Raw genomic sequence first — 12,744 nt, 5'->3', positions numbered from 1 at the left:
AAGAACGGGCGAAAAATGTTTTAAAACGATGAAGTTATGTCTGTTGGAAAATTGGGGTTTAAATCTGTGAATTCTGCAGCTTTTAACTTAGAAAATTTTTTAGCAGAATACCCCCTCATGCGTAGGCGTGCTTGACGCGTGCGCGTCGTTTTTCAGAAAAGCACCATCCACGCGTGCACGTGGCTCACGCATATGCGTCGATGTGCTAAAATGGTTGCCCAGCCAAAATTTCCGAGAGTTGCGCGAGCACTGTGCGAGTTCTGTGCGTGGGGCACAAACGCACCCATGCGTATGCGTGGCTGACGCATAGGCGTTCCTTAACTGTTTTCCCATCCACGCGTGCGCGTGGAGGACGTGTGTGCCTGGAGGACGCGTGCACGTGGCCCTGTTTTCATCCCAAAGTTGATTTTTGAGTTTTAAAAGCCAAATCTCATACTTTTAAGCCTCCGATCTACTCCTTATGTCTTAAATCATTATGATATGCCTAGCAATGAGAAAAGGAGCTAGGGAATGTAGTAACTTGCGAGTGAAGTAAGGGAAAAATGAATGATCAATGAGAATCAAAGATGACTATATGAGATGTGGAGGATAGCGGTGGAAGTGCTGTATGTGCCACGAGCCTAAGGGCTGTAATTGTTATGAATTGGCTGGTTATGGATTTAACCATGAGCCGGATGGCTGAGTTATTGCTGTGTTATGGCGGTGCCATTATTGATTATGGCTGAGTATAAATGCATATATGCTATTGAATGAAATTGTGAATGTTGTACTTCTACTATCTGAAACACGAGTTTTCCTGGAAGAAAGCAATGGCTAGCCACCACGTGCTCTAGGTGGAGACTCGAGACTCTGTTGACCCTATGTCGTAAGGGTGGCCGGACACTGTGAAAGTTCCGGTTGAGCTTGCCCCCGTGAATATACACTAGTGAGGGTGTTGGATATGGATCATGATTATGATCACGATTATATTGAGTATAACTCGAGTTGGGGATGCGCGACAGAGGGACAATCCAATGGTTAGCTACCAAGACTTGTCGGGTTGGCTATATAATCGACAGATGATATTATCAGCCATTAGGGACATGCATTCATCATATTGCATACTACGTGATTTGTTTGAGATTGCCTAATTGACTGTATATTACTTGCTAATTGTCTAAATGCCTTATCTGTTCCTATTTGTATATCTCTTGTCTGATATAACTGTGTTTGCCATATTATACTCCTGCTGATGGTTGGGAGGTTTGAAAGATTTGGAAAGGGAAGTATCAGTTAGACTGAAGAATCTTTAGTCAGTTGCCTTTTTTGGTTTAGTCTGTTTATAAGCTTTGATTTATCTGGTGGAAGTTCTAGGATTACCTTCGTCTTTTCTCTGATATTACATGTTAAATATGTGGGAACTGTTACCATGATGGGAACCTCTGGTTCTCACCCATGTAGATTTTGTGGTTTTCAGATACAGGACGTGATGCTTCTCGCTAAAACATGCTGGAGACTTCTGGATTAGCGAAGATCCTTTGTTCTTGGGACTCTATTTTTGTTTATATGTTTTGCTTAGCTACTCTTATCTCCAATAAATAATACAAACTGTGATGACTCCTTTTAGAGGAGATTTTGGAGAATAGGTTTCCTTGTATTCATGTCCCTTTGGATTTTCCTTGGGGTTTCCTATTTTATTTACTTGTATACATTGCTATGCTCGGACCGGTTATCTTCGTAACCGGATTATGAGTTCTTGATATTCATGTTTTTGACACTCCTTTGTATATATATAATCTCACGTTGGTTTATCCTTTGTTCGTCACGTTTTCGATCGGAGTGTTGCGCTTTCGAGTTGCGATTTTGTTTTATCCCTTTTTCTTCAAAGGCTCCTAGTTATAATCTTTATTCACACTACTATATGTACTAAATTTTAATTTTTAGAGGTCGTAATACCTTGCCATCTCTGAATTATGACTTAAGCATAAGACTCTGTATGGTAGGGTGTTACAAAAGACACCATTAAATCAAAACTATAAGTCTTGTAATATTTATATTTATAAGTATGTTCTGAAAATATCATTGTAATATTGATCATAGATTACATATAATTCATTTAAATGGATAAAATGTTCAACTCTGAATATCTGTAGTTACATTATTATCTAACCTTTCACATAAAAAAGAAATTATTCTTTGATTAAGAATTTTGTTATTTTAAAAGAATTTATAGATCAAAAAAAAAATATTATTATCACCTATAAGGGATGCTTCTTTCGAATACCTAAAACGACAATCTTTATAGAATTACAATAATTACAAAAATTTATTGTGAACTAATGAATCTTGAAAATACCATTTAATAATAAAAAATTACTTTTTTATAGACAAAATTATCATTATAGATCGTGACAATTCTTTAATTTTCTAGAAATAGTTATAAGAGTAATAATTTTACTGCTGATCAAGCAATGGGGATAATGATGTTACTATTTATCATAACCAGACACAGGCCCTAGGCACAAGCATGAGGGGTACTTGTCCCACTGTATTTTTATTTTTTTTTAAAAATAGTTATATATAATATGTTTTTATTTTAAAATTTAAATGACTTATAATTCAAAATTATAATTGATCTTATATTTGTATATTCCATCAAAGGAATATATCAAGATTATTCTATGAAGTAAATAAATTTTATTGTTCATATTACTTGAAATGTATGAATAAGTATTTTGAAATCTTATATTCCAGCAATAAATAAATATTTAAAGATAATTTTAATAAATGATTTTGTACAGTTATGAGAGTTATTATATTCTTCTTTGAATAAGATTATGTATTTATTATCACCAATTTCTAAAAAGTAAATTGGTTTGATTAATTATTACTAATTGTAATTCAAATAATTGAAAAAAATACACTAAAAGTATATAGTTTCCTTTAATATGTATTACACTTTTTGATAAGTGCAATTGAATCACATGTATAGTAAACCAGAAGTTTACTTACTCAAATAGTTTGTCATTTGATATAATCAAATGAGAATTTGATATAATCAAATGAGATATACTGAAATAATAAGTATATGAAAGTGGATAAATAGTTTACTTGTTCATATAAGTATAGGTTTTCTTGTACTGTATGTTCTCGATATTTTATGGCTATTACCGAAAAAAGTTTAGATTTAAATTAGTTGAATTTCTAGAAAGAATTTACAGTGATACATGCTGTGGATCTTTTAAACATGTAAGCTTTTATTAGATAATTTTTGTTTTTAATAGATACATCTATAAGACCGGCATACGTATGTTTAATATAACTTGCAACTTGAAATTTGCGAGATTATTTACGCAAGTAATTGATTTAAGAATACAAAAGTCTTATAATCCAATCAAAATTTTTATTTTAATAGTATTGGTAAAATTATTTATGCTTGTTGTATGGCCACTGGTGAAAATATTTGAACATCCAGTAATTTATATTCATACACAAAATAAATCACTATTATTATTCATATATTGCCTTAAAATTATTGTTACACTAATTATGAGAACAAATCCTCTAGTCATTTGTGTTTGAACACATATTATTGTAGTACTTAAAAGTTATAGTAACATCAATTCTCTCTTTCATGATTAATTTCGGCCCAAAGCTAAATGTTTTATATTTTAAAAATTTTGGAATTTCAAATTATATATATATATATTGGATATGATTTTTCCTTTATAAGAAAGTATTTTTTGAAATACTAATAGAAAATATCCTTGACTCATTTTGTACCTTGGTAATTTGATTAGAAATGTTTTTAGCAGGGAGAGAAAATACAAAGTTAAAAAATAGGATAAGTGAGAATACATCATTATTATTTTAGATACTCGAACATAACAATATGAACCAGAAGTTCATAATAAATTTATAGATGCATTTTATGATCTTATGCCAAAATAAACATCCAAATTCAAATTGATGTCCCTACTGGACAAATGACCGTTAAAACACATATATGCTAGAAGTAATCGATTCCAAAAGTAAATTTATTTGAAAAGAAAATGAACAAATGATTTTACAAGAAGTAATTACTCTTCTTGTCAAAGAAGATAAAGATACAGGAAAGACACCTGCAGTTATCTAAAGCTCTAATATTCTGACATAGTTTTAAATGCCTAAAGTCGTTCAAGTACTTAAAAGTTATGAGATCTTAATAAACTATGTTGTTATAGATGAAAATGGAATCGAAAAATGATCATTATTAATGATATGTTTTCAAACCATCTTGTGTTATCATGTATGAGCATGAGGATCTTGAGCCAATAATAAATGTCGACAAAGAGATGATTGACTTAAATACAAGTCATGTAGGTTAAATTAGATTCACTTACAAAACGTAAAGTTTGGGACCTGTAGTCCGTACACCAGAAGATGTAAAATCTGTTAGATACAATTGGGTATTTGTAAAAAAATGAAATGAGAAAAATGAAGTTATACACTACAAAGCTTGACTTGTGGCACAAGGTTTTTCACAAAGGCCCAATATAGATTTTGAAGAAACATATTCTTCTGTAGTAAATACAATAACATTGCATTATTTGATCAGTTTATCAACATACCATAAACTACATATGCATCTAATGGATGTAGTGACAGTTTATTTATACGGATTATTAGATCGTAATATTTATATGAAAATTTCTGAATGACTAAAGATATCTAAACCATCCAATGAATATTCGCAAAGGTTGTACTCAGTCAAATTATAAAGATCTTTATATGGTCTAAAATAATTTGGGCGAATGTGGTATAATCTTCTTATTGAGTATCTGGCCAAAAACGGATTTAAGAATGATAATATCTGCCAATGTGCTTTCATAAATAAATCTGCATCTGGATTCATTATAATTGCTGTGTATGTTGATGATTTAAATATCATCAAAACTTTTGAAGAGATTCTAACAATTATAATTGCTGTGTATATATATAAATTATCTCTATTATTTTAAGATAATAATATTATCTTATTTTTAATTTATAACTCTTAATATATTAATAAACAAAATACTTATCATTAATATTCAAAGTTCAAATTCATATTGATTAAATAGGTCCTGAAGACACCATTAAAGTAAAACTATAAGCCTTGTAATATTTATATTTATAAGTATATTTTGAAGATATCGTTGTAATATGATCCTCGAAGGATTACATATAACGTGAGGTATAGGGTGTAGAAGGAAAATTCTTTCTACACATGTATGTTATTACTGTCACCTTAACATTTTGACAAATGTCTAAATATTGCAAAACAGCAGCTGACATAAAGCACATTCTGTCTACTGCTGGCATGTGATGACTTTTGCTAAACTATGTTAATTACTTTAGTTCAGCGTGAGTAATTAATTTAGAAGATATTGGACTAAGAGTGTTTGGACTTTTTGATTGTCATTGTGATTGTTTTTTGCTAAAGTAGAAACTGAATTGGAATAGAGGTAGCATATTGAATTAAACACCGTGGCATTGGTAAAAAAAAAAAAAAACACTGTGACATTATGAGACAGGGGAATGTTATACGGGTTTGGTTTAGAGTTTCGTTGCGGGTTTTGAATGTTGGTGTCAGTGGTTTCACCATCCACCCAAATCGAAGTGGAATAGGGGGATATCGGCATTGTTGTTGCAGCTGGTTGGGAAAGGAAAATTGATTTTTTGCGCTGCTGTCCATTTCATATGCGGCAGAGGAATAGAGGTATGTGTTTCTTGGGAACTCTGTTTGTTCTTTGTGTGCATCAATTTCCATTATGTATCGGTGGAGGGAGAAATATTTTGAAGTTATAAAGTTTTAGGAAAGATAAAAGGTTTAATTTAAAGGATGCATACTGTTAATTTGGGTTGTGTATTTGTTTTTTAGTTTATTTTGAAGATGACGAAAGAGAGGGTTCGTCATTACCCTCTTCCTCTAAAGTTAATGCATGTGTCATTTGTGTGTGTATATTGCAAAATTTGATTTTTTTTATACATTCCAAAATAATGGTGTGCCATGTTCAAAGATTTACACATAATAACACTATATATTTGAATGTATCAATATATTATTCGGTTGTGTCATATATTTAACATTTAACTAATTAAAGCATTTATGTTTTTAATCTGGACATAATGATTAGACTTCGGAAGGATAATTGGTTTTTTATTTGGAACGTGTAAAGTATGAATGATTAAATTAAATGTTCATTAAGAAACTCTTTTATTGTTAATGTATGTGAGGTTTGTATGTGTATCTCGCAAAATTGGTTGTCTCATAATATATATACATTTAACTAATTAAATTATTTATGTTTTATGTTTTTAATTTGGACAGAATAATTAGACTATCAAAACATGATTACTTTTTTATTTAGAGCTTTTAAAATATGAATGATTAAATTAAAATGATGTGTTGCTGAAAGGGTTGGATAATGTTCTGTTGAGTAAAGGGTGGTTTGCTAAGAAATGTTGTGGCATTATTAGTTGAATTTTTCTATTTATGAAGTAGTGTGTTTGTGTGGTTTCCACTTAAGAATAATTTCAGCATGAGTGTATAGCAGATTGCCAAGACTTTGCAATTGGTTTCTTATGTTCTTGCAATTAATTTTAATCAGATAAAATTCACAAGGAAATAAGGGGATGGAAGGAAGCCAAAGGGATGAGGGGTGTAGGTCTGATGAGGAATTGGATGATGCATGCGGCGGCGACGGCATGAATGTAGTATCGGATGAGTATGCATCCGATTATGCTAATGTGTTCGGATTCTAAGAATAGGAGATAATGAGAAAGGTCTTTCGAAGTGAGGAAAGAGCGTATGATATTTACAGTAAATTTGGCAGATGTCATGGATTTGGCGTGCGCAAGGGGGATTATGGAAAGGATGAAGAAGGTAATTTGATAAGGAGAAGATTTTTTTGTTAATAGGGCTGGACTGAAAGATGAGAAACACTTGAACATGTTGGATAGAAAAAAGGGACACCGTCCTGAAACAAGTACTAATTGCATGGCGAAGCTGTCGATTTATCTGGATAGGAAAAAGTCAACATAAAAGGTTCGCAAAGTAATCTTGGATCACAATCATGAATTGACACCTCGAGGGATGGTGCACATGATTTCGAAATTTTGTCGTATATCGGATGCTGCAAAGGCAAACATAGATGACATGCGCGGGTATGGTGTTCCGACATCAAAGATTTTGGGTTACATGGCTGGGGTTGTCGAAGAGTACTATTTGTTGGGCTTAAAGAAAAAGGATGCATACAACTACATTGACCACATGAGGCAGGACAAGGTTGCTAATGGTGACTCGAATACCGCTATTGTATATCTAGAGGGAAAGGCAGCGGTGGATCCAATGTCAATGGCTAGATATAACGTTACAAAGGATGGAATGTTGGCGAGCATATTCTGGGCCGACGGACCTTGTAGAGTAGACTATCAGTATTTTGGGGATGTGGTCACCTTTGACTCGACATACAAGAAGAATAAGTACCAGCACCCGTTAGTTATATTTTCTAGGTCAAACAATCATAAGCAAACCACGATATTCGGATTTGGATTAGTGCTAGACGAAACAATAGATAGTTATACGTGGATGTTGGAGGTGATGTGTAATAAGTACCCTTCTGTTGTGGTAACTGATGGCGATGATGCGATGATTGCAGCGGTCAAAAAAATGTTTCCAGAAGCTACTCATCGGTTGTGTGCATGGCACTTACAAAAGAATGTAACCTCGAATGGAGGCGAGCAGATGTTTCGTGAGATATTCTGTAAATGGCTTTATGCTGACATGGAGGTAGATGACTTCGAGCTTGAATGGGAAGAAGCTTCTGAGGAATTTGGTCTACACGAAAAATATTGGGCAAACTAGATATACGAGAAAAGGCACCTGTGGTGTAATGCATACCTTCATGGCAAGTTTTGTGCTGGATATCGCACAATATGTAGGTGTGAGGGAATAAATCCTCGCGTAATGGGATTTTTGAACTTAGGACATAGTATTTTGGAATTGGTACAAAATCTGGAGTTAGTAGTACGAGAATACCGCAACAACGAGCTGGTTGCACAATTCAATTCAATATATAGCACCCCTGCTCTAACAACGTGCTTGGATCCTATTGAAAGGTGTGCTACAGATGTTTACACGAGAGCTATTTTTGTACTAGTTAAGAAAGAGATTGATGGTGTTGGAGTGGTTAAATTTGTGAGTAAAAGGAGTGTCTCCATAACAATGGTATACACAATGGAAGAGTACGATCATCTCGGCCACTACATTGTAACCTTATTTGATAGGACCGTGACTATAATGGAATGTCAATGCCGATTCTGGGAGAAAGAGGACTTTCTATGTAGGCACATGTTCTTTGTCACGAAGCACGAGCATTTAAAGGATATTCTAAATCGTTTAATTCTGAAGCTGTGGAGGAGAGACGCCAAGGCAATTAAAGAGTATGTCGACGACATGTTGAGTGAGAGAGGTTTTCTATTGCGACATGGGGCACTCCATGCGGCGTCACAGTGGATGTTCTACCTTGGTTCAAAGAATCGAACTGTATTTAAGAATGCAATGGAAAGAATTCGTGGAATTTGTACTGACATCCATGCACGTCTTGGTCAACCAAACGAGGGAAGAAAAGCGAATGGGATGAGGACGTTTGGGATCCCGTTGTTGTTAGAACTAAAGGCGCTCCACGGTCCAAAGGCAAAAAGGGAAAGAAAAGGAGATGTATGTTCTGCAAAAGGACCGGCCACACAAAGCGGACATCTCTTGATAGGGTACCAAATCGATCCAAATGGGGTCTGCAACAGGATGAAGCATCTATCGAAAGACCAGGGGTCAATAAGTATATTTTTTAATATGGAATTTCAATACTGCATCTTGGTATTTCATTTACTTAATTCCTTGTTGCAGCATAATTTTTGAATCAAGCCTTTCGGGGACATAATTTAATGTATAGATGAAACATGTCTAACAATTTCTGTATAGAGTTGTACGGAATATGTACATAATTTAATGTACAATCTGGCATGTATTTTTTTTTTTTTGCAGAATTTCATGAATGCTAATTTAAAATTGCATATTTGAGTATATTTATTAATATGGAATTTCAATAGTGCACCTTAGTATTTCATTTGCTTAATTTCTTGTTTCAGCATAATTTTTTAAAGGAACCTTCAGGGGACATAATTTAATGTATGGATGAAATATATATCATAGTTTTTGTATGGGATTGTGGGGAATGTGTCCCTCAACTACTTATGCTGAGAGAATCAACATTACTTTTGCATGCTAAGTAAATGAAATTATGAGATAATGTTTTGGGGTGTGAAGTTGTTGTATAGCCAGTATATTTGAATTAACTGTGGTGAGTGATCATTTGGGTTGATGTTGCAGAACTTAATGGGGGTACATGAAACAAGTCTGCCCGCGAGGATAGCATCGGCGTATTCACGAGATGGGAAAAATGTTTCGGCAAAATTAAAACCTGTGAGAACTCAGGAGAGGATTGTCGAAACTGCACAAAGTGAGATTCTAGCATCTGTTGCAGATGCAGGGGCTTGCGATTATCACCAATAGGTACTCCCCTCAATTGCATATAACATTTATCATTTAGATGGGATGTGTTCCATTTGTTCATCGATTGAGGGAATTCATAGGTACTGGATCTTATGAAATCGCTGAATGCAACAATAGGCTTAGATGGCATTTAGAAGTCCCAGTGATGTTTCAGTTAGTGGTTTAGTTTGTTTTTCTTAGGAGTCAGTAGTTGTTTAAAAGACTCTTTTTGGCTTTGTGTGCAACAATGTCGTTAAGGTTCAGCGCAATTGGATATGCTAAGTACATGAGTTTTATTATTTGGCCTTTTTTGTACTTACGTTACACTTTCAATGGCAAAACTTTGCTTGCTGAAAGCAGAGATCAGTTATAGCCTTTACTTTCATTCAGCCGCCACTAAATATTCTTTTTTATTTTTTTTTCCAAGGGTCAAGTTATGCTCTAATGGTATTTTTAATAACAAAGAAAGAAATACACATTTACCGACTGATTATGAAGGTGTTTTAGTTATGTTAACACCGAAAATTTACAACTACTAATGTAATTAAATAACTTTTGTTAATACGATTTATTTTTTATAGTATTAGATTAAGTTTTCTGAACTACAATATAATCCAATAATTTCAATTAATCATTAGAAAATAAATTTTGCCTTTTAATGCTAATGACTACTGTAAATAATTCTAAATCTCTAAATGTGCATTGTAAGAATATATTTCCTTTTAAAATTAAGATTCATAGTTGCTAATGAATCAAATAATGTTAGTTATTCCAATAAGGGTATGCTAGTAACTTTAAAATTGTTACATACATTATATTTTGGGTTCTGTCAACATCGTGATAAAAATATTTTTTAATTTTAAAGATGTTATGTGTTAATTTTTAATATTTAAAAATTAAAAATCTAATGCTACTTTCAAATAACATCATCACTTCGTTGAAGTTACTTATTCCACGGGACATTGTGAAATCTTAACAATTTGAAAAAGCAAAGTTACAAGGTTAAACCTTCTTGTTCAGTGCCAAAAATAGCCAGTTAAATACCCAAAAGAATCTCATACCCATACGCCCATGATCAGGAGAAGCGCACAAATTCTCAAAAGATAGACACCAGGATCCATGATCTTGTGCTGATCAAGACGGATTCCAATAGTAATATATACTAACACACAGTCTAGCAAATTCCAGTATGATTATATACCACTAATCTAACCAAAATGCATCATGTGACTTCTCCCAAAAAGAAGTACTACTACGTAAGTAGGATTCGGCGTGGAACGTCATCGTGCAATCCCTACACATTAGATGTTCATGCTTTGGCTGCTGCTGGTGGCTAGTGAAACAACTTCGACAACAGATTTCTTTTTCAACTTCGTTCTTGTTGTGTTGGATTTTTGATCATGCTTGTCCCAATAATCAATAGCAAGTTTTACCACTTCGTCTCTCTGTTTGTTGGCTTTTGAGAAGAAAATGTCTAGTGCTAGACTCATCTAGGTAAGGTCAGTGACACCCTAAATTAATGAGCAAAGCATTGGTGACCATATTGCACAACGAAGTTTGAAAATTAACTTTCGAATGTGTTATAATTGTTATTTTCATTTGTGAATGTGTAGTGCTCACCTCAATATCATACGTGCTCCACAGAGGGGAAAGTTGCAACCATTGGGCTACAAAGACTCTGCAATCTTTTCTGCATTTTCATTAAAACAATACCCAAAGTATTTTAAAATACAAATTAATTTGTGTCCATGAAGTATTCTTCAAAGTTGATGAAAATAAATTATATTTCAAATAGAACTTACGACTTATCCTTTTGTTGTGTGACGAGAGGTTCTCTTAGATCGAACTGCGACACCAGTGGTAGGATTGTTGCTTCATTTTCATAAAACCTCTTGTCCGTCAGCATTGTCTCCAAGAAGAAATCATGCATCCACTTCCCAATGTGAGAATACATGACATTGGACGTCACTAAAATAATAGAATAGTCCATAAAGGATAAAAATTTTGCACAGTACCACGTATGTCATCATCTAAACTCTGTGCGTTCGATCATTTGGGTCCTTTGCGGAGTCCAGGTACATAAGGTCTCCCAAATCTAGGTCAACAATAATGAGAAACCAATGCCTATCCTTGTTGAGGGGGGTGTAATCATTCATCCACTTCATTATATAAATCAATGACAAAATCAAGACACTAGTACCAGTGGTACTGGTAACCATTTTATTGTTAACAAAGATGTGCATTCATGATGCCGTGGCAAATATTAAAGCCTCAACGTCACCTTAATTGCAATAAATTGTTAAATTTTTAAACCTTTATTTTAATAAACCATTTAAATTTAATCTCGTACATGTTGCATATTCTAAAAAGGACTCAACTGAAGAGCAAGTTAATTAGATTTTCATGTTTTTTTAGCTTATTGCAACGTATGCAACGTTGTACCATAATATCACCAACTCTTTCACTAATACTCGCGGTAATTCAAATATAAGATCACTATGGTTATGGGACTACATCATTCACATAAGACACACCACATTGTAATTTAATTCGGAAACTTTGTTAAGGCTATGACAATCACAACTACGCGGTTTATGAACCATAATCCATACTGAGCATATAATATGAGATTTCTTCCCACCGACTTCTTTTAATTTGTGACTGCCATAAACTACAAACACTATCTTACATCCAACACATAACAAAACACAAAATTCACATACAACGAAGCACCTATACACCAAATACCTTCCTAAGCAAACCACGGACTAATCACCTTCATCCTTAATCAGCCAACATTTCCTCAATCATTTTGACTTGGTGCCTCAGTTCAATGTTCTCCTTCTCAAGCATCCGAATTCGCTCAAACATCGACTGTGGCATCTCATCCTTCATCTGGTGTTGCATACGACCGAGCACTCGATAATTATAGTCATAAATGCTCTTTCCACTAGCGTCGATCAATTTCTCCAGCATGACGAAAGAAACTTCTTGCCTAGCCACCTTTTCCTTTTCAAACTTTGGGCCATATACCACAAGTTCTAAACCTCTTGCATTGCTTGGAAGGAAAACAATGAATCGAAACATCACACACCGCGCTGACGACTTGCTGTCTTGAGGCACGAAGATTGGAGCTCCAATTGCAAGAGTCGAACATGCTCGCATGAGCATTAGTTCAAAGTCCTCCACAT

The 12,744-nt window shown here is 34.0% G+C and overlaps 1 protein-coding gene across 2 annotated transcripts; it reads left to right on the top strand.

Annotated features, from left to right (window-relative positions):
• On the top strand, positions 7,600-9,971 carry LOC110263444 (protein FAR1-RELATED SEQUENCE 9-like). Of its 2 annotated transcripts, none has more exons than XM_021104709.1 (3): positions 7,600-8,837; positions 9,388-9,574; positions 9,655-9,971. In XM_021104709.1, exons 1-2 carry the CDS (start codon positions 7,970-7,972, stop codon positions 9,396-9,398), a joined length of 879 nt encoding a protein of 292 aa, XP_020960368.1. In that variant the 5' UTR covers positions 7,600-7,969; the 3' UTR covers positions 9,399-9,574; positions 9,655-9,971. The 2 variants fall into 2 exon arrangements, with proteins under 2 accessions (XP_020960368.1, XP_020960367.1); XM_021104708.1 differs by having other exon boundaries at positions 7,600-8,841; positions 9,392-9,574.

Source organism: Arachis ipaensis, chromosome B06 (genome assembly GCF_000816755.2).
Source record: "Arachis ipaensis cultivar K30076 chromosome B06, Araip1.1, whole genome shotgun sequence".
Classification (NCBI taxonomy): domain Eukaryota; kingdom Viridiplantae; phylum Streptophyta; class Magnoliopsida; order Fabales; family Fabaceae; genus Arachis; species Arachis ipaensis.
This window is presented reverse-complemented; position numbering and strand designations above follow the sequence as displayed.